We start from the raw sequence: 21,424 nt of genomic DNA on the forward strand, positions 1-21,424 counted from the left end.
CCACTGATTTATGATGATCATGTTCCCCCCCTCTCTATTGTACTTTTTTTTTTTTACCTTCTTATTTCTTCTTTTGGGAGGGGGTATCCTTTTTTTTTATTATTATTATACATATATATTATTATAATAGGTTAGTTTTTTTTTTTTTTGTTACCTTCCCCCCTTAGTTGATAAAAATATCATATTATGCTTTTTATTACTTCGTCTTTATTCTTATGCTACTACTATTACTTTTTTTTTCATATTACATAGTACATTTTTTGTTCTTAATTTATTTATGTTTTCCTTTTTTTTTTATATATTTTACCCCATAGTTGACATTTGTACAAACAAAAGAAAGAAAAAAAACGACTCATTTCCCCTTTTTGACTTTATTCTCGATGACCCTTTTGTTCTCCCTCTTTTTTTTTAATAAACGATTTTGTTTTCACCCGAAACAGATATACATGCACATCATAGGGACAATGATAATGAGATGGTTGATTTCAAAATGGTGTATTTTTTTTTTTATTTTCAAAATGAAGGAGATCATACAAATCATCATAAACAAATATCCAAAATAAAAAATTAAATAAAATCAAATAAACTATAGTATATTATCCAAAGAAGGTAATAATGACGCTTGACCATCACCATTCAATACAAGTTCATGAATAGCTACATTGGTTTGTCGATATAATGTTTCTAAAGATGACATCGGATGATCCCCTTCGGTGGCTACCAAAAAAATAAAAAAAAAAATGAGATAAAAACATAACACATAATATTATATAGACTTACCAAGCATGGCAGCATTCAAGTCTGAAGCAATATTGTCTCTCCATCTAGGTCCACTTAAATATGCATTTGGATAGTCACTTGTGTTAATATATGCCAAAATAGAAAAGGTCGCTGTCAATTCATATTTCACATCGATTCCTGTCAGATCCATCATGACATCTTCTTTCTTGTCATCATCTTCCATATCCTTCATCCTATTTGATGTCACATCCTTATTGGTTGCTCCATAGATTTCTTGTAAAAATTGTCCAAAGTCCATTACTGTTTGTAAATCGCGCCAATGGTACATTAAATCGTCATCATCGTCGTCCTCTTCTATTTCTGCTATACTTCGTCGTCGTTTGTCGCCAGTATGTGACGTCGGTGACTTGCGTTGTTGTTGCTGTGAATTCACAGACTCTACCATGGTAATAAACTTTTGACATCGTAGCCGAAATAAAAGTTTTGGATAATGATCTAACATTTTGGGATAGTGTTGTTGACATTGACTGAATACTTTGTCAATTTCTCCATGCCGCAGAGCCATACAAATATCTATAATTCAAAATATGAATCTTTGTTTCTTTCTTTTTTTTTTTTTTTTTTTTTTGTTTTCTTTTAACCTCTCACCATGTCGTATTTTTGCCCTACTATATTCTTCTTGCTCTGTTTGAGTATCGATTTCCTTCTTCATTTCTTTCTTCATGGTCAAAAACGTATCAATGTAGCCTCCATGATTGAGATAATCCACTACCAATTGATCCATCAATGTGATTCTTTTCTTGAGCACTGGCTCTTCTTCTTGTTGACTTGATACTGTATCATTTGAATATGGTAATGAGGATGATGATAAAACTTGTTGTAACATACGGTTGGCTTCATCCTTTCTGTATTGATGTATGTCGAATGCAAAACAAGGCAGCTGTCCGAAATTGGCAATAACTTTGTCCCCTGGAGTCTTGAATCCAATCATAGGATAGAATAGCTTCCCCTTGATATCCCGAAAGGCCGTGCCGAGATGTACCCCATTCCTGGTGTAAAATGCTGTATTGTCACGAAAATCAATGCCGCATCCAATGGTATCGCCAATGCCAAAAGAAGGTCCGTATTTGGTGTTGCTGCTTGTAGAATGATGTTGTCCATGTATGTTTGTTGATGCTGTAGGTCCTCCATATAAGTATCCATTTTCACCGTGATATCCCCATGAATGCCCATCCGTGCCTATCCAAATAATAATAAATGAAGTTCAGTGTACTTTTGGTTCCCACTTTACCTTTTTTTTTTTTCCTTTTCATTTTTAATTACCAGGTAAACGATCCAATCGACTATATTCACCACAGAATCCTACAACAACATGACCATCTGAATCTTCGTCACCGGCTAAGATTTGTACCTCAAAATAAAACAATCCACATTGAGGTTTGGCAGAGTAATTACTTCGTACAGAAGATGTTTCAGTTTCTTCTTTTCCAGTTCCTACCAGAATTTCAAAATAAAAAGTGAGATTAGAGGGTTGATGTAAGTATGAGCTTTACCTTTGTAACTGACTTCCATGTCATCTTGACCAAGATCCAAAAAATCCCCTCGATCAGCCGAACTCCAAGCAGTGGGTAAACGAAGATCTTGCATCTCCAGTCTATTCAAGAAAGAATCACGCCTCCAAGATCCAGTCTCCAAGGAATTAGGTGATATAGGATTGTTGCGATCCGCTGATAGATTCTTGTCGTTGGCTAAACTTGAGTCATACGTTGTTCTGATCTTATCAACAGGTTCATCGATATCTGCAGACGATAATAATGAAGTAGATGGATTCTGTCGTAAATTAGTCATTGTAGTGGTATGAGATAAACTGCTGTTTGTTGCTGAACTTGATTTAATTGGTATCCTGTTATTTTTTGTATGGTTGGGTGCTTTTGCATTGACAGTATCATACTTTTGTCGATAATGGTTATATTGTTGTTCCACTAATAGAGCATAAATAGTGTCGTTCAAATAAGAAGGGTAAAATGGTGGACCATGAGTATAGGTTTCCAGTAAAGACATGACGTCTTTTGGTCGAGGGCGAGATCGAGGTCGTCCAAAGATTCCAGTAGATCGGTTTCGACCAAGCATAGTTCGAGACTGATAGGCGAGTAAAGAGTTACGTAAATGATCACGTAGAATACCTTGAGGTGAAGAAAAGCTAAAGACATTGTTGTTGTTATTGTTATTGCTATTGTTTTCGAAGGGGGAAGACATTGTAAAGTACAGAGAAACTGGTAGAATGAATGTAAAAATATGATGATAAAGAATTCAAACTAAACAAAAAAAAACAAATGTAAGAGTAAACACAAATAACTGGATTCAATATTAAAGTGTGCTTTAATAGTAATATAAACGATAAAAAAAAAGTATAATCAATAGAATAGTAGAAGAACAAGAAATAAGAAAAGAAAAAAAAAGAAGAAACAAAAAACAACAAAATCATGGAGTTTGTGCTGTTCGGATTCATATTCCGCTATACACGTTTGAAAGTACACCGTTCAATTTTTCTTTTCTTTCGTCCCTTTTGCTACTCAGAACCTTCGACAGTAGCAAAGAATAATATTCGAAACGATTCGATTGAAAACATGACAACTACGCAAAAGTTTCTTTTTTTTTTCTGGTTACATGATGATCTTTTATTGATAGTTGTTTTAGTTTTATTCTTTTACATTTTTCTTTAATAAAATCGTATTCATTAATGAACATCACCAACTGTTATTTCATATTTGTCATTTGCCATAATTTTACTCTTCATTTCTCATCCTGTCACCCAACATCCTATCATCCATCACATATTATCCATCATGACATATCGTTTATTTATCTATTCATCACAAACATCCATTCTAGCATTAGAGTGGAAAAAAAAAGAAATCAAATTCAATTGAAATCGATGCAATTAATATGATTTCCAAAAAAAGATTGACGGAAAATAAAAGCGCGCTTAAGTTCATATGAATGAGGGGAGAACCAACCAATATGATCGACACTCAATGTTACCATAAAAAAAAGAAAAAAGTAACCTCATTCGTCATTGTATCACCTCCATTTTTTTTTTATTTATTTATTGTGCGATACTATTAAAAATGAGCCATGTTTTTGACAGCAGTGGTTTCAATCCTTCCGTTATCAATGCAAGGCAAGATAAAAAAAAAATCGTTTTCGCGCGATCCAAAAAAATTGTTTTCGCGCGATCCAAAGATGAGTAACCAAAAAAAGAAAAAAAAAAGATCCATATAACAAAATTGGGTATTTTTGACTTTATTCAATATTATAAAATGGTATCATAAACTAAGGTATTACTGAGAGTAGAATATAAAATGAACGTAGAGTCTAAAGTAAAAACAATCATGTCAACATGACCAAAAAAAAAAAAAGATATCTCTGAGATAAAAAGGTGAGATATAATGACGATAACGTGTGTCAAACAAGTTCAGTCTTGATTCAATCCATAAAAAAGATTCTTATGTCAAAGGATATTAGAAGTCATCGATATCATTTAAAGTTGATTTGCTTTTCTTGGCAGTGATGGATGATAAGAAACCCAAGAATCGACGTTGTTTACTTGGAGGAGATGATAATGATTCCGAAGAGGATGGTTGATCAAGTGTAGTAGGTATTCGTGAGCTGATGGAATTCGAATCATCAACGTCATCGTTATTGTCATACGTTGAGGAAGGTGCCAATGATAGAAGAGAGGGTGTGAATCGATCAGTACTAGGTACCATCAAATCATAACGTCCAAGCCATTTGTCCAACACATCTACTTGATTTTGATCGTCATAGGAACCAATATTGCTGGATATGTTGTTGACAGTGTGATGATGATCGCCTACATAATGTTCCAATGTGTCGACCCAATGGCTCCAATCCAACTCATTTTCTGCTTGAAGATCGAGGTTGGCTGAAGGAAAAGAAGATGAGGTTGGTGTAGTATTGGCGGATGATTTGTTAGTTTGATGAATCAATTGAAAAGTGAATTGCTTGGCAGAGGATTGGATTTGTAATTCATATTCAGATAAATCAATAGAAGATATAGGTAAAGCATCCGGTCGGTTTGTTTTATAGGATCGTAATTGTTGAGATTCCAGTATAAAATAGTATCGTATTCGTGTTTTACGTAAACCAATTCTAGATTTTTGCAAAAGCCAACCTTTCATTGTTGGAGAAGAGAATGAGTGTCGATACATGAATGAAAAAGAACAAAAACGAAAAAAAGAAAAAAAGAAAAAAAGAAAGATGTAAGATATATGCGCCGCCGGGGTTTGAACAAACATGAAAAAACAAAAAAGAAGTTTGCCCGTGGGATACGACCTTGTTTTGGTAATAGTGGCACTCCCAAGTGATTAGGCATTTCATTTCTTTTTCTTCTTGTTCATAATGAGTATAATGATGATAATGATGATGACTTTTTATTTTTCTTTTTGTTAATGATTCCTTACACATAACATATCGTTCCATATAGATACCTTAAAAAAACTAAAGTAAGATCAAGCTTTATTTTTGGGATTATTCTATTGATATGCGTTATTGTACTACCTCCGGCTTGTATATTGAGATTCGCCCTTAATTGCCGATGAAAATCATTTTTCTGCCTTTTTTTGTCTTGCTACCATGGGTATGTTTGCCACAAAGAAAGAGTCAACCAGAAAAATGATCGCTCCAAATTTTACTTTCCTTTTTTTTAACTAAAAGCGTTCGTTATCACAAATTCAGTGAAGTACATACCCAACTTGAAATGCATCATCCTTCCGAGAATGCCAAGTAAAAAAAAAAAAAAAAATTTTTTTTATATTTGATTTGATTAGGTCAAGGAAATATGAATGATGATGGATGATGGTGATGATGATTTTCACAATGAGTAGTGATGTTCAACTTTCTTATTTTTTATTTTTATTTTTTTATCTTTGAACATTTATCTAAGTTCAGCTTTTCGTTTTCATGATGATCGGTAAAACTTTTACCGTCCCCCCAAGTTGTGTCTACAAAAGAAGTCCATTCTCTCCCCCCAATTTGCTCGCGCGAGAGCGTTCCGAATCACTAATGAATCATACCAAATTGCAACATAATGAGTAATAAGTGAAGACAAAGGGCAAAGAAGGAAATAAAAATAAAAATGGGTATACAATTTGACTTTATTAAAGGCAGAACGATATAAAGTACTAAATAAATAGGAGAAAGGATATATAAAAAAAAGAAGTGTATAGTCTAAATCTATAAAAAAAAAGTCATGTCAACATGACAAGATATAAAAGAGTCATGGGAAAAATAATACGCATATGTAAAAAAAAAAAAAAAAAAAAAAAAGAAAAGGATATGCATAACAACGTATATCAAATAAGTTCAGCCTTGACCAATTATCTTTCTTTTGTTTTTTTCCATCCGGAAACCCAATGATGTCAACGGTTACAAGAGCTTACTGGTGAAGAAGCCTTAGTGGAAGAACTTGTTGCTGATTTGTTTTTCTTTGATGTGAATGACGATAAGAAACTAAAGAATCGACGTGGTTTTGTTGTGGTATTGGTAGTAATCGTTGATGATGCTGATTTTACAGATGATGACTGCTGCTGTTGCTGTTGTTGGTGTTCTTGGTGCTGTTGTTGATCAAAGACAGGTGTTCGTGGGCTGATAGGATTCAAATCATCTAGATCATCATTGTTATCGTAAGAAGAAGACGGTGCCAGTGATAGAAGAGAAGGTGTGCATCGATCAGTACTGGGTACAATCAAATCATAACGTCCAAGCCATTTATCCAATACGTTCACTTGATCTTGATGACGATGATGATCGTTATTGCCGGCAACGTTGTTAACTTGATCACCTACATGATGTTCCAATGTATCAACCCAATGGCTCCAATCTAATTCATTTTCTGCTTGAAGGTCAAGATTTATTGAAGGAAAAAAAGTTGATGTAGTATTTGCGGATGATTTGCTGGTTTGATGAATCAATTGAAAAGTAAATTGCTTGGCAGAGGGTTGGATTTGTAATTCATATTCAGATAAGTCAATAGAAGAGATAGGCAAAGCATCCGGTCGGTCTGTTTTATAGGATCGTAGTTGTTGAGATTCCAGTATAAAATAATATCGTATTCGTGTTTTCCGTAAACCAATTCTAGATTTTTGTAAAAGCCAGCCTTTCATTGTTGGAGAAGAAAAGGAATGAATGTAGTGAGGCATGGATCAGGTTGTAGAATGAAATGAAGGGAAAAGAAAAGAAAAGAAAAGAAAAGGAAAAAAAAAAAAGCTCTCTCAGCAGACATTTGTTTTTATACCCAGCTTAAGTTTGAAGTAAAAAAAAAAAAAAAAAAAAAAAAGATCCAGGGAATGGTAGGAAGCTCAGGCTTCTGCATAGAAGTTTAATAAGCGATATAGGTGACGATTCACCTACGTCGAAGATGGATCGACGAGTTTTAACATATAACCTTAACCAATATCATACCTTCTTCCTCTTTTTTCCTTTTTCACTTTTTATGCTCCAGTTGATTTGTCATTGTATCACCAAACAATGAACTTTGTCCTCACGCGCCATAACCGGCTGAATTTCTTTCCTTGTCTTTTTTTTCTTTTTTTCCTTTTTACAGCCGATCAGTATGGAGATTGATTCCTTGTACAAGTTTCATTTCCCTTTGTTCTTTCTGGTTCCACACTCAATGTGGCACTAATCCATAAAAAAAGCCAACAACAATTGGTCATAAATTGACATATGTCACTACAAACGAAAAGGTTCAATTGATCCTTTTTTTTTTTTCCAGCCCACATAAGCCAAGCCTTTAATTACCAGTTTTTTTTTTTTTTTTTTTTTTTGAATATCAGCAAAGATAATACTCTATCAAAGATGATGACGAAAAAAAAAAAAGTAAAAAAAAAAATGATGATGATATAATATTCATTTAATTTATTACGGCAATGACTTCAATTTGGCTAACAGAAGGATGTGTTTTTCGTATCGTTCATGCACTCCTGTTTCACACTCTTTTCTACTAGATTTTGTCTAATCCTCCCTTTCAGGGACACATGTAAACTTTTTTCATTGTATTTTTTTGTTACCATATTCAAGTAAATCCGAGAAATTCTTCCTCCCCCCAAAAAAAAATGAACAACTAAGCTTGTAGTACAATATGTACATGCATGTGTAACATCACGTCGTCATCATCTAACAATAAAGTTTCCTAAAATATAAGGCTCACAGACAGGAAATCACACCCGTCCGTGTTGTTAAAATAAGGTAACAATGTCAAAAACGATCATTTGCTTTTTTTTTTTCTTTTTTTAAATTCGTAAAAATACATATACATATACTTTATTAGTCAAAAGCCAGAGATAAAAAAAAATAAAGAAGATGTATAATAATAAAAAAAATAAGCTATATAATAGTAATAACACTAAAAGTAATATGATAATATGATACTAGGCTGGAGGTGAAGAAGTCTTTTCCAAAGAGGTCGGTGGTGATGACGAGGTGGTTGTTTCTGATGAATCGATAACAGTTGATTTATCTTGTAGAGGTACTGGTACCGAAGTCAGTGTTTCTTCCATATGTGGTGGTGATGAAGAAGAAGATAGAGAGGACGTTGATATTGGTTGCTCTGCTGTTGTTGAGGCAGTTGAACGACCATGCTTTAAACGTAATGATTGTTGTCGAGGAGGGATCGCTGATCTTGCTTTCAAAGTGGCCCGTCGCAATAATCCTTGTGGTTTTGATTGTTCTGTTGATGCACTAGATGACGTTGACATTGGTAATGATGATGGCGCTGATGCTGAATCTAATAAATCAGGTTGTTGCTTCTGCGCTGATTCAGTGGTAGTGGGAGTTGAAGGAGTAGAATGTGTTTTAGTCAAGCCGATACTTTCTATTGTTGCCGCCAATGATGTACCACCGGCTGAAGGAATCGGAAGTGTAAATGATTGAGTCTTTGCCATTGGAATTTGTGCTGTAGTTAAGTTGGATGGAGGTATTGTCGTTGTTGTTGTCGTTGTTGTTGTTATTGTCATTGATGATGATGATGGAGGATGAGTTGTCGTGGATGTTGAAGGTGGAGGAGGACTGGGTTTGTTGATCGTTGGTGGACCTTGTTGCGTAGAGGCTGAAATATTGTTTGTTGCAGATTTGATAGGTACATTTGGTCCAGATGCCTGATCAGAACCAGTAAGGGAATCCTTAAAATCACTTGAATCACCATGTGCCAAAGGTGTTGGTGGAGAAGAAATAGGTTGCTGTCTACTGATAGGTGCAAATACTGCGTCATGGTGCAAAATGAGGTCTTCAAACATAAGGTCCGATCGCCATTCACCAGGATGTTCAGCTTGATTGTGATCATGGAAAATAGCTGGTGTGAACATATAAGATAAATTTTGTATATTCATCTTGTTGGTATCAGAATGTGCATTGACCCTTCATTCAAAAAAAGAGAAAGAAAAGAAAAAAAAATAGTAGTTTAAATAAGTGATTTATATAATTAAAGGGCTCTTTTTTTTTTTTTTTTTTTTTTACTTACTTTTCCAAATGACGCACGACTGCTTCCAATGTATCTCGACGAGGTTGAGACAGTTCCGATACCTTGTGTTGTAAGAAGGAGATGCGTTGTTGTGTGTTTTGTACAGTGGAATAAGTCATTCGATCCGACACAGAGTAAGGACATAGAGGTATTTTCAGTTCACGTAAATAGATTTTGAGTACAGAGGCAATGGTGAAGACATCATAATGAGTTTGTGGTTGGAATACTTCTTCATTCTTTTCGAATTCAGCTTTGAGCGCATCCACATTAGTCTGACGTCCTGAAATTCTATAAATGCCTTCTTTTTGTAATCCACCAAGTTGTTCAATAGCTTCAATACATTTACTGACCACCAGAGGTACCGTTCGTTGATGTTCCATTGCATATTCATCCAAAGAAGCTCCAAATAAGACATCTAATAACAATAATATAATTAATAAATATTTTATCTTTTTTTTGTTATCTATTACCTTTATAAACACCATTATAATAGTTTTCATAATATATTTGTTCTGGTTGAGTAAAGTGTTTCTTTTGATATTCAGTTTTGAATAGAGATACGTCCAATTGAGGATCAACAGCATCTGCTCGACTCTTGTTATGTTGAATCAACTAAAAGAAAAAGAAAAAAGAAAAGTTGACTCTTACGTTTTCCTTTTTCTTTTTTTTTTTTTCAATGCAACTTACAGAAGTTTCCCTTAATAAAGCAGCATGTTCATTGTTCAATATGGTTGTCAGAACAGATCTAGTAGCTTCGGCCTTGTCCAAAAATACGACCTCTACATGCTGTAAATAAGAGTTTCCATTAATAAATAAAATAAAAAAGGTAATATCATTTTTTTTTTTCAATTTTCAATAGAATATTACCTTCATTGCCTGATTCATGGTTTCAATTTGAGTTTTCCGTAATTTTTCCAAATGGCGTACACCTTGTCTGTATTCGTGATCTAATCATGATCAACATTGTAATAATAATAATAAAAATAGTGAATATAATTATATGGAATAAAAATCATATATTTACCAGTATCATGTATATCCTTTTTAATTTTGGCAAATCGAGCATTTTGTTTGGAAAGATCGTTGGTACCTGCAGTTGCAGCAGCAATTTGAGTTCGCATTTGAGCCATAAATCCACCCATCTTTTTTCTATTTCCACTAATACTAGTAGTAGTTGAATTTTGAGTTGTATCAGGTATAGAAGATATACTACTACCATCTGTGTCATTATCGTTTTCTATTGATTTTCGTGGTTCATCCGTAGGAGTTGGTGATAATCCATGATCTGTTAATGATTCTGTATTATCATGAAATTGTTGTTGTGCAAAAGCTAGTTCATTGCATTTGCCGAAATACATTTTCTTGGCCTAAAATAGATTTTAATAGATTCGTAAGTATAAAAGTAACGGTTCAAAATAGGAGTTTTTTTTTTTTGACCTTGACAAAATCGCGAGTTCGGTACAAAGTATAATCCATATTCTTGTCGGCAACGTGTTGTTTCACTGTTTTTCGTCTTTGTTCTTGCTTGTCCTAATATATATATATTTGTTAGAACAATCTTCACTTAAAAAATTAAAATTTTATAATATATTTACCTTGACTATAACTAAAACATCTATTTGGGATTTCATAGCTTGAATAAAATCACGTCTTGAATTAATAACCTTATCTAAAGATATTTCATATTGAAAAGTAGCGAGTTCATAAGTTGATTGTTCTTGACCAAAATAAGGACATGCTTCAGGTTCAGAAATAGTAGATAGTCGACTGATTTGAGATAATGATTTTACATATAATTCTTCAGCATTCACCCTAATAATAATGATAATAATAATCAAATTTAATACCAAGAAAAAAAAAAAAAACTCCTTTTTTTTTTCTTCTTCTTCTTTCTTCTTCTTTACCTTGCTCGAAGTAAATTGATAAAGCGTTCCAAGTCATTAATACTCCATCGTAAAGCCTTTTTGATATATTCCAAGTGAGCGTCAATATTACTTATCTAAAGAAATAAACATTATTTTCATTAATCCACAGACTAGGATAGTATATATATATATATATAAAAGAAGTTCTTTATTATTTGCATAATCATCTTACTTCATCTTCTTGAGAAGCTGCCTTTATGGAACGTTGCATGCCAGTAAAAGTAGAAGTTGAGGAAAAAGAAAAAAAAAAGAAGGGCGATGTATGAGTAAAACAATAATTTCTTTTCTGTTTGGTTTCGAAGTTCAGAAAACAAAAAAAAAAAAAAGAAAAGAATGAAATGAAAAAAGAAAGAGAGAGATAGATGAGAAAAAAGAAAAAAACACAGGAGAACTGAGTACAAAAATACATCTTCCTCAATTTTACCTAAAAATAGACTCTCAAGAAATGAAAAATCAATTATGATAATATACTGTTTGTTTGTTTGTTTTTTTTTTTTTTTTATTATTGATTCTGTTACTTGTTTTGAGTTCTTTCTTTATATTCAACATTTATCATTGAGACTTTAATCAATATACATTAAATTTCTTTTGTTATTTCATCATTTGTATAATCATCGGCGACCTTTATAAATATTTCGGATGTTCTAGACACAAAACAGTAAAACATACTCTAGTTATAAAAAAAAAATGACATATTTATATATTTGTTTTTTTTTTTCTCTTTATCATTAAATATAAATATAAATAATAATAATAATAATAATAATAATAATAATAGAATAAAACAAAACACACAAAAAAAAACAATAGTTAACATTTATTATTATTATTATTATTATTTAAAATGTCATATTTGACTACATTATATGCAGTTCTTTCAATCACAATATGATCACAAAGTGGCTTCTTTCAGGTGCCCCTGTCGTGTCATTTACACTCCGACTTGTACTGGTTGTACGAATTTGAAAGAGTCCTTTTCCTTTTGCTCATCAAAATACATAGATCGAAAATCATCATTTGTATTTCATTAGTAACAAAAAAAAAATTGGAATAAGTTTATCAAAGTAAAAAAAAATTATAGAATAAAATAGATCACTAACTAAAAAAGGGAATAAAAGATCAAATGTTGCTACCACTACTATTGAATAACTGCTTGAATTTCGAAATCATTGTGTTTCTCCAAGGACATCGAATAATTCAGAAACCCTTGACTAATAAAATAAAAATAATAAAATAAGAATACATATTTTCATTTTTTTCTGTTTTTCATTTTTTTTTTTTTAAATGTTAGACTTACAGTATAACCAGCAAACCTAGTCAAATCACGTCCAGTAAGAATCAAACGACCAACAGCTTGAGACAAATTGATCAAATAACTTGCTATAAATAATGTTATTTTAGGATCAGTATAAATCGTCGATATTATATTGAGACAAATACTCACAATTTCGAGAGTAATCTTCTACAAGTTTGACAGGATCATCTTGGAGAGCACCCATAAATTTGGTTGCTATAAAAAAAATAATCATATATTTGTTATAATGTACAATAATATAATTTTATTCACTGATAATCTTACCATAACGTGCATCAAATACAGGACGCGCAAGAAGGCTATTTAATCAAAAGAAAGGATTAATACTTAAGGACAATAAATCATGTATATAACTCTTAATATAATGATATATTCTTACTAGTAGGCTGTAATAGTGGCACAATATTTGACCAAGACAGAATCAAATATACCATTCAAAAATCGTAATGTATATACTTTTCGTACATGATTGACGATCTATATAATAATAAATATTAGAATCCTTTTTTTTTTAATTTTGTTTTACCTTTTGAAAACTGTTATTCACTACTTCTTTTTGTCTTTCACCACCATCAAATACCACAGATTCAGTATGAGAGATAATATGTGCCTAAGAAGAAGAAGAAAAAAAAAAGAAATCGATATATATATATATATATAAAATCATTCAATTTCTTGTTTTGTAAGTGAATTTTACATGACCAAGTCTAAAATCATCTTCTAATTTCTGTTCAATAGCAGCATCTAATCCAAAAAAAAAAAAGATATTAGTATTTACATAGGATGATATTAGAAACTTACATCGGCCAAATGGAGGAGAGAAAGTTCGAAGTAAGACACCAGACAATACGAAATAAGCAATGATATAAATTGGACTTTCATTTCCTCTATTTAGATATAATAATAAAGCAAAATGATCAACTATTCCGATTTCATTAGTAAAAAAAAAAAAATACTTACATGGCTTCTCCCAATTTATAGGCAAAAAGAAAGATATCCACCACAGGTTTAGTAATGTCGGAATACAAATGAGCCAAATGATCAGAAAACTTGTCAATATCTTGAGTCAAATGTTGATCAGCATTTTGTAGTCTACTATCCAAATTAGATACTTTGGAAAAAGAAATTCCATCCAAATATTGGTTATGAGCGTACTAAAACGAAAAAAAAAAGTGTTTGAGTTATCATCCTAATTTTTTTTTTCATATGACGAGTATATTGGAATAACTTACCTTGGTTAATCTTTCACGGAAGGATAATGACAGAGCACTAATCGTCAATTTTAATGAATTGTTCACTATACTCATAGGCCACTATTATCATCACCAAAAAAAAAAAAAAAAAGAAAAAGGAATATTTTATTTTATATGTTAATATATCTTATAATAATCTTACCATCATCAATCCGAATTCAAATATAATCTTTGTAAAGAATTCTTTGCGGTTACGAGAAACAATGGCTTTGACTACTTTTCTATTGAACAATAATAAATAAGGATGTAATTGAATTTATCTATCTTTTTTTTTTATTTTACCCGTTGAAGCCAGAAAACCTTTATTGTAAAACCAATTTTAACAAATAAAGAAAGAAGAACAATTGAGTCATTCTTTTGAACAATTGAGTCATATCCTTTCTTTTTTTTTTTTTTTTTTTTTTAAAATGATACATGTAGTATTTTGACAATCTACTCTTACCAAATGTCTAACGAAGTACGAACAATAATAATAGTTGTTAAAGCAACAAGAAGTCCTGATTCTTTAGAGAAGAAACCTAGAAAATAAAAAAGAACACGGTAAATTACATTTTTTTTTTTAATTCGTAATCCTTTTGTCATTGTTACCTGGTATACATATAGGTAAAAGTTGTTTCATATTGTCCAAAAATTGAGAACTTGTTCCAGTCTTTTGGAGAGAGACTTTCGGTTGTTTGCCTTTGGTATTGGTAGACTCTTGTTGATTAATGACTTGGTTTCCAGCAGTTTGAATATACCTTCGTGCTTTGTAAATGGCAAAGGCTATGGTAAGAATACCAGCACCAGATAATGTTTTTGTACGTCGTGAAAAGATAGATAGTGCATGAGCCATTTTCTACAAAAAAAAAAAAAAAAGAAGAGATAAAGGAAAAAAAAAAGTAAGATATAAAGGGAAAAAAAAAAGAAAGAGAAGAGGGGTAAACTATCGGTTTCTTGAACGTCCCCCACGTCCTTACCAATATGCTGGCGGAAGTTCAAAATCCTTCAAATATAAATATATATGTATGTATGTGGGTGAGTAATAAAGATTCTTTTTATTTCAAACATCAAAAGTAAACCAATAGATACAAAATCAACAAAAAAGACAAACATATATATATATATTAAAAAGAGAAGATCAATAAAGAAATATATAAATGAATGATGATCCCAAATTATCTAACGAAAAGGACTATTGTTGAATTTGTTTTTGTTGTTGTTTCTTGCAATTGACTTTGTGGTTCTTGTAATCCAATTTTTGACAATCACGAGAACAATACCAAATAGACTTGCAACCAGCGCAGCATAACAGAGGTTTTCCAGGAGTATCTTTCAAATGAGCAGTACCACAGTGAGAACAGTTTTTGGGACTAGGAGGGAAAGAAGTGTTAAGAATACCAGCCTTAATAAGTTGTTCAATTTTTTCATTGTATTGTTTCTTGGGTAAACTAGCCAAAATTAAACGACGAGCTTCATCAGGAGTTTCATGGGCTTGGATTGCTTCACGTTTGATTTCATTCATACCAACATGTGTACCATAAAGATCTTTGAATCTTGCTTCAGCTTTCTTTGCCTTTTGATAATATTCTTTGGCTTCTTTGTTATCAGATTTTGGTTTTTGTAGCAAGAGAGACATAGAATAAAGTGCATTGATATTATCAGGAGTATCAGGATGACCACGTTCCAAGTATTGTTCAAAGTTCTTGAGAGCAAGTTCATTGTTCTTGACTGACATGTAAACAGAACCCAAAATGCTGTAGGCCAAATTAAAATTGCTATCTAATTCCAAACTTTTTTCCAAATCCTTGATACCAAGTCTATAATAATAATAATAATAATAATGATAATTATTGAGTTACATATATATATATATATCATTCCAACATAATAAATATACTTACTCTAATTGATTAGTAGAGAAATAACAAGATGCACGAAGGAAAAATACACGAGCTGTCAAATCATCATAAGTGTCTACAGCCAAAGAGAGAGTAGTGATACTATAATATTAAGAATAATAAATTAAAAAAAGGTAGTGAGATATAATTTCAAAAAAGAAAAAAAAAGTAATTGTTATTTTAGAATTTGCTTATTACCAATGATCAAATTGTTTGCCCACCAAAAGAATCCAAGCAGAGAAAAGTAAACTATACTTGACAAAGAAACCTTCTTTTTGTTCTTCAGGAATATCTTTTAAAAGTACCTTTTCATATTGTTGACCAAGAATAAGAACTCGTTCAGACATGGGAGCAGCCTTGTCATCCAGTAACCAAGCATCTACCATAGTTTCAGCTGAAGTTTTAATATCTTCTTGATATTTTTCCAATACAGCATCTTCTAAAGAACGAGGAATAGTCATACATAAATCATAACCCTTTCGGAACAAAGTTTTTGCTTCTTGATAACGTTTGACATCAGGATCATCGGTTTCACCAGATTTGCCGCGTGCTTCTAATAAGTCATAAGCTACAAATTGATGACTTCCTTCCAAATAACGATCTTGATACTCTTCTTCTCCATTTTGTTTTTCACTAATTGATACAGGTTTTTCAGTAATAGTGGAAATAGTTTCAGTAGTAGCAGACATGATAATTATATAGGAAGGAAAAAGAAAGGGGAATATAGAGGAAAAAAAAAAAAAACAAAAGAAAAGAGGAAAAGGAGAGGGGATATATTCCCATTTTTTTTTTTTTTTATTTTCTCATGGTGAATTGAAAATCAGCCAATGAGCTAGCGCCGTGGCATTCTTTGCACTGTACAACCCTTACAGTTTTATTGCTCATTTTTCTCTATACACACACACACACACGCTTTTCAATCTTTTTTTTTTTCCTTAAAGAACTGAGTTATTTTTATCTAATTTATTATTAAAGTCAAACTATATTCTATTATCTTTTTTGATATTAATATTTGATATTTTCTTTTTGTATATCATCATCCTTTTATTACTGGGCTATGAATAAAAAAATCCTGATTTTTTTTTTGATCTCCGTTTTGGTTTGTAGGTTTTTTAAAAAAAAAAAGATTTCTTTTTCTTATTTACACTTTTGCTGTTCTTCTGTTCTTACTCTCCTTTTTTTTTTATTTTTTATATTTTTTTTTATATATTTTTTTTCTTTTTTTTTTTCTGCATAGAATGCTTTTATTGTGTTTATAAACTCCATCTACTTTCAAGTTGGCTCATATTCTCTTTCTCTTTTTTATTTTTATTTTTTTTTATCAATTCGTGACATAAGATTGGCATTGTTAGTTAATATCTACTTTGTCATGACCAACTTTTCTGACATTGATCAACAAACTGATATATGTAGTTTACTGGAAAATACAAGACAATTCAATAATAATGACAATACAACGACATTAATAGCGACTAATGACGACAAAACAACTCAAAATATGTATAGACGAACTTCATCAACCGAAGGAACAACAACAAATAATAATAATATCAGTATTCCTAAAAAGTATCAGTTATCAACCTCGTGTGTTATAGTACTCCTGTCTATTGTATTGATATCTCTTGGCGCTCTTGCAACTATGTTAGATTCTTTTATGTTTCACCAAAAGGATACGAATAGATGTAGAGAAAGTTATATGCGACCTTTATACTTGAAACAAGATGGTTTTGACAGTGAAATGACTCGATTTGCTGGGAAATATGCCTTATACTTGTACCGAGAAAAAGGTGTCGATCTATCTGAACAGGTAAATCAATTACAAATATTGTGACACAAAATTTTTTGAATCAATTGATTTATTTTATTTTGTTTATTTATTTATTCATTTAAAATAGCCCACAGGTATTCCTGTTCTTTTTATTCCTGGACATGCTGGAAGTTATAAACAAATTCGATCTATTGCTGCTGAATCTTCTTATTATTATTATCAAAATTATGCAAGAAATATTGAAACATGGGATCAAGGCATGCGAAATCTCGATTTTTTTACTGGTAACAGAAAAAAATAAATAAATAAATAAATATTTTTTTTATTTTACAAAGTTAATTAATATGTAAATTATTTAATTCTAGTTGATTTCAATGAAGAATTCTCTGCTTTACATGGTCAATCTCTTTTGGAACAAGCTGAATATCTTAATGATGCTATTGATTATATTCTTAAACTCTATCCTCTCTCAAGAAAATGGGGTCCTCAACAAAATAAACAATTACCTGATCCAACGTCTGTCATTATTCTTGGTCATTCTATGGGTGGTACTGTAGCACGTACCATGTTTACTCTTCACAATTATCAACCAGGCTCTATCAATACTGTCATTACTTTATCCACTCCTCACCTTTTACCACCTGCACCATTCGATTGGAAAATATCAAAGATTTATGATGATATTCATTCATTTTGGAAAAGAGGTTATGAAATTCGTCATGATCAACGACAACAACAACAACAGCAACAACAACAACATGAACAACATACAACTATAAGTTCTGTTTTGGATGCAAATGATATACTTAAGGATGTCACCTTGATATCAATCGCTGGAGGAAATTTGGATTCGATGATTTGCTCTGATTCTGCCAATGTTGGAACATTTTTACCATCAAATCATGGATTCACTGTCTTTTCTACTGCTATTCCAGGTGTATGGACTGGTGCTGATCATATTTCCATCTTATCATGTAATCAATTGGTCAAGGTAGTGTCAAAAACTCTGTTAAATATTGTGGATGCAAGAAGAGGATCTCAAACCAAACCTTTTGAAGAACGTATCAAAGTCATGGAAAAGGCCTTTTTATCGGGACTGGAAGATCGAAGAGGTGATGGATCTGATTTGGATTTAGGTAAAAAAAAAAATGATAATATTTTGTTTTCTTTTTTTATTAATTTTTATTTCTTTGTTTAGGAGAAATCACATTTCATGATTTGAAACCAAATCAAAGTCGATTTTTATTACCAGGACAACGATTGATACTTGATCAAAGTGACAAGGATGGACAAAAAGGAATGGTGTTTTTACCTGTGTATGAAGGTGCAGATGCTCTTGCTATGCTGACGAGTTACCCAATGGACAAACAGCTTGGACATTTTGATTTATTGCTATGCAACAAGTTAGAAACTCATATCAAGGGAACAACAAGAATGGGCTGTCGAGCTGTCACTGATAGTATTGTAGTTCCTGTGCCTGCTTCTACATCTCAAAATATCGATTTGTCGTCTGGGAACACTTTTATGTTTGCAAGTATTACTTTTGAAGAAATGCAAGGTTATGAATTTCTATCTGTGGTAGATCGTCGTGGTAATGGCGATTTTGGAAGTGGTGGATTTCTTATAGTGGAACCATATGATTTTGATACAAATACTCGAGTGATTGAAAAATCCATGACTGGTAAGTTTGATTAAGAAAAAAAAAAAAAAGGAAAGTGCACTTAATGATTTTTTTTTTTTTACTATTATCTTTTAACATTATAGATATTGCGTTGAATGGAATTCAAATAGACATCAATCCTGCACTATTTTCGACTGTACGAATTCCTGCTATTGAAAGTTCCATGCTTGCTTTCCATATGAATATCAACAATCCTCAATGCTCATCTGTTCATTTTTCGCCACTTTTACGACAATCTATCTCATCCATGCACGAATCTAAATTTTATGTCAACATTGCAGATGGACAACAACAAATAGATATGTCTGTGCACGGTCGTACTGCATTCTCAACGGCCTCAACTCCCATTCGATTACATCATACTTATCGACATCAACAACATCGGCATCGTGATACACCTATAGAAGATAATGCCCGTGGTTTAGATATCAATATTTGGATGGATCCATCATGTAATCAACCTATTCAATTGGAAATGACAGTAGACTGGTATGGAAGCTTTGGACGGATTGGATTTCGAAATGGTATCATGCTTCCTACATTTGCATTCATAGTTGTCATGGTGGTTTGGGTCACTCAAATTCGATGTTACTTCTCTACAGGCATATATCCCCATTTCGGTCAAGGCTTGGTGTATTGTTTACGAAGAACTTTACCTATCATCTCAGTGATATTAATATCAGCTTGCGTTTATCAAGGATGGACTGATGAGGAAGCTTATGAACTATTGGATGATACTCGACTTTTTGGACAATGGTGGAAACGTTATGTACCAGAATCGTTCTCTTATAACAAGGAAATTAAATCATCCATGTCAGTCATATGGGGTGATGTATTGGCGGGAAGAACTGATCCTTTTTTTTGGTGGTTGCCTATGTTTGGACTTGTGATGAGTATTGGTGTCGTATGTGCTCTTTGGTTGATTACTTCTCTTTTTATACGTATTTGTGCTCATATGGTTTCCTTATTTATTCGATACTATCCAATCGCTTGTTATCGACCGAAATCAACAACAAAGTCAATACATCAACAAAAGGAACAACATCATCATCATTATAGTGGAATGGGCGACGGTGGTCAATTGTGGTTTCTTCCTGATATTTATGATAATGATTCTGATCGACAACGAATGGAACGAAGAATTATCACTACTCTTATTTTATTCAGTTTGGTGGCAACTTGTATACCCTATCAATTTGTTTTTCTTGTTGCTTTTTTGGTTCATATTATTACATGTGTTCGATCTTTACGAAAGCGTTGGATTGCTGTAAGTCATATCAATTGAAAAAAAAAAATTACTTGGTTCGATGTCTTTACTCATTTTTTTTTTTTTAAAAAAATAGGCACCATCACAAGAACTGGATCGCAACAATCGATATCATTACTTACAATCTATTCTGTTATTATTTATTACCTTATTGCCATTCAATGCTCCTATTCTCATGGTATGGATACGAAATTTATCTGTCCATTGGTTTGTTCCTTTTTCATCAGATCATAGTGTGCTAGCCATTGCTCCATTTATGATCTATATTGAAATGTTAACAAATCAAAAACTGATGTTACCAAGAATGTTATCAAGGTAAAAAAAAAAAAAAAAAAAAAAAAAAAAAAAGAGGGAAAATACGTATATGGTGCTTATTATTTTTTTTTTTTTTGTTTGATGTAGAATTTGGTCATGGATTACTTATTGTTTATTTTACATTGTGGTATTATATGCTTTTATGTATGGTATCAAATATACACACTCTTTGTACTTTTTATCCAATGGGTTGATCGGATGGCTTCTTCTTCTGCATTTCTGGAACTCCTCATATGGACAACAACTGTATCTTTCCTTTATGGACCTTATTTATCATTACTCTTTCTCAAAAAAGAAATCATAGAATTATTTTATCTTGTTTTTCATTTCTTTCTTTACATATTGTTACCATTACTATTACTACCATCACTTACTACTATTTATATATTTATCATTTTACTTATTATTTGCTCTTTTTGTTTGCATTTATTATTATTATTATTATTATTATTACTATTATTATTCTCTCAAACTTGTACTTAGTGCCATTCCCTTATTCATTCTTGTAGTTTAAATAAAACTAATTCGACTCATTTTACTGATATCAGCAATCAAATTGTAGATAAAAAAAAAAAAAAAAAAAGAACCCGATATGTATCATCATGACTAAAATTGTTTAAATAGTAACGTGATTTGAAAGAAAAGCATAAATACAAAAAGGAAAGGTGCCATATATGGTCCAGTTCACTATTACTGTTAACTTTGCATGAATTAAAATCAGTCAAACCAAGTCATCCAAAACC

At 31.8% G+C, this 21,424-nt stretch overlaps 7 protein-coding genes across 7 annotated transcripts; 1 reads left to right on the plus strand and 6 right to left on the minus strand.

The window, feature by feature from the left end:
* Nucleotides 1-478: 478 nt before the first annotated feature.
* Nucleotides 479-3,176, minus strand: BX664DRAFT_387744 (uncharacterized protein). The gene is made up of 5 exons (XM_051549405.1): nucleotides 2,295-3,176; nucleotides 2,065-2,235; nucleotides 1,390-1,980; nucleotides 781-1,314; nucleotides 479-717 (listed from the first exon to the last, which is right to left on the minus strand). The coding sequence occupies exons 1-5, from the start codon at nucleotides 2,995-2,997 to the stop codon at nucleotides 587-589; spliced, it is 2,130 nt and encodes a 709-aa protein (XP_051398525.1). The 5' UTR covers nucleotides 2,998-3,176; the 3' UTR covers nucleotides 479-586.
* Nucleotides 3,177-4,043: 867 nt separating this feature from the next.
* Nucleotides 4,044-5,032, minus strand: BX664DRAFT_338544 (uncharacterized protein). The gene has a single exon (XM_051546453.1). The coding sequence runs from the start codon at nucleotides 4,971-4,973 to the stop codon at nucleotides 4,263-4,265; it is 711 nt and encodes a 236-aa protein (XP_051398526.1). The 5' UTR covers nucleotides 4,974-5,032; the 3' UTR covers nucleotides 4,044-4,262.
* A 1,097-nt stretch (nucleotides 5,033-6,129) lies between these two features.
* BX664DRAFT_338545 (uncharacterized protein) lies at nucleotides 6,130-7,003 on the minus strand. Its single transcript, XM_051546454.1, has one exon. The coding sequence runs from the start codon at nucleotides 6,960-6,962 to the stop codon at nucleotides 6,183-6,185; it is 780 nt and encodes a 259-aa protein (XP_051398527.1). The 5' UTR covers nucleotides 6,963-7,003; the 3' UTR covers nucleotides 6,130-6,182.
* Nucleotides 7,004-8,059: 1,056 nt separating this feature from the next.
* On the minus strand, nucleotides 8,060-11,530 carry BX664DRAFT_338547 (uncharacterized protein). The gene is made up of 10 exons (XM_051546455.1): nucleotides 11,378-11,530; nucleotides 11,185-11,279; nucleotides 10,876-11,092; nucleotides 10,718-10,810; nucleotides 10,305-10,647; nucleotides 10,148-10,227; nucleotides 9,968-10,066; nucleotides 9,751-9,892; nucleotides 9,281-9,695; nucleotides 8,060-9,177 (listed from the first exon to the last, which is right to left on the minus strand). Exons 1-10 carry the CDS (start codon nucleotides 11,414-11,416, stop codon nucleotides 8,193-8,195), a joined length of 2,508 nt encoding a protein of 835 aa, XP_051398528.1. The 5' UTR covers nucleotides 11,417-11,530; the 3' UTR covers nucleotides 8,060-8,192.
* A 604-nt stretch (nucleotides 11,531-12,134) lies between these two features.
* On the minus strand, nucleotides 12,135-14,626 carry BX664DRAFT_338550 (ABC transporter transmembrane region 2-domain-containing protein). Its single transcript, XM_051546456.1, has 14 exons — nucleotides 14,362-14,626; nucleotides 14,216-14,291; nucleotides 14,056-14,073; nucleotides 13,916-13,994; nucleotides 13,753-13,833; nucleotides 13,481-13,674; nucleotides 13,322-13,407; nucleotides 13,218-13,264; nucleotides 13,047-13,130; nucleotides 12,900-12,997; nucleotides 12,785-12,819; nucleotides 12,650-12,715; nucleotides 12,503-12,585; nucleotides 12,135-12,416 (listed from the first exon to the last, which is right to left on the minus strand). Exons 1-14 carry the CDS (start codon nucleotides 14,603-14,605, stop codon nucleotides 12,372-12,374), a joined length of 1,236 nt encoding a protein of 411 aa, XP_051398529.1. The 5' UTR covers nucleotides 14,606-14,626; the 3' UTR covers nucleotides 12,135-12,371.
* A 158-nt stretch (nucleotides 14,627-14,784) lies between these two features.
* BX664DRAFT_300840 (uncharacterized protein) lies at nucleotides 14,785-16,380 on the minus strand. The gene is made up of 3 exons (XM_051542362.1): nucleotides 15,849-16,380; nucleotides 15,654-15,752; nucleotides 14,785-15,569 (listed from the first exon to the last, which is right to left on the minus strand). Exons 1-3 carry the CDS (start codon nucleotides 16,337-16,339, stop codon nucleotides 14,945-14,947), a joined length of 1,215 nt encoding a protein of 404 aa, XP_051398530.1. The 5' UTR covers nucleotides 16,340-16,380; the 3' UTR covers nucleotides 14,785-14,944.
* A 499-nt stretch (nucleotides 16,381-16,879) lies between these two features.
* BX664DRAFT_380260 (PGAP1-like protein-domain-containing protein) lies at nucleotides 16,880-21,174 on the plus strand. The gene is made up of 7 exons (XM_051548892.1): nucleotides 16,880-17,457; nucleotides 17,546-17,702; nucleotides 17,784-18,554; nucleotides 18,617-19,099; nucleotides 19,183-20,366; nucleotides 20,443-20,681; nucleotides 20,769-21,174. The coding sequence occupies exons 1-7, from the start codon at nucleotides 17,020-17,022 to the stop codon at nucleotides 20,983-20,985; spliced, it is 3,489 nt and encodes a 1,162-aa protein (XP_051398531.1). The 5' UTR covers nucleotides 16,880-17,019; the 3' UTR covers nucleotides 20,986-21,174.
* The last annotated feature ends 250 nt before the right edge of the window (nucleotides 21,175-21,424 follow it).

Source organism: Halteromyces radiatus, assembly GCF_025201355.1.
Source record: "Halteromyces radiatus strain CBS 162.75 chromosome Unknown BX664scaffold_6, whole genome shotgun sequence".
NCBI lineage: Eukaryota > Fungi > Mucoromycota > Mucoromycetes > Mucorales > Cunninghamellaceae > Halteromyces > Halteromyces radiatus.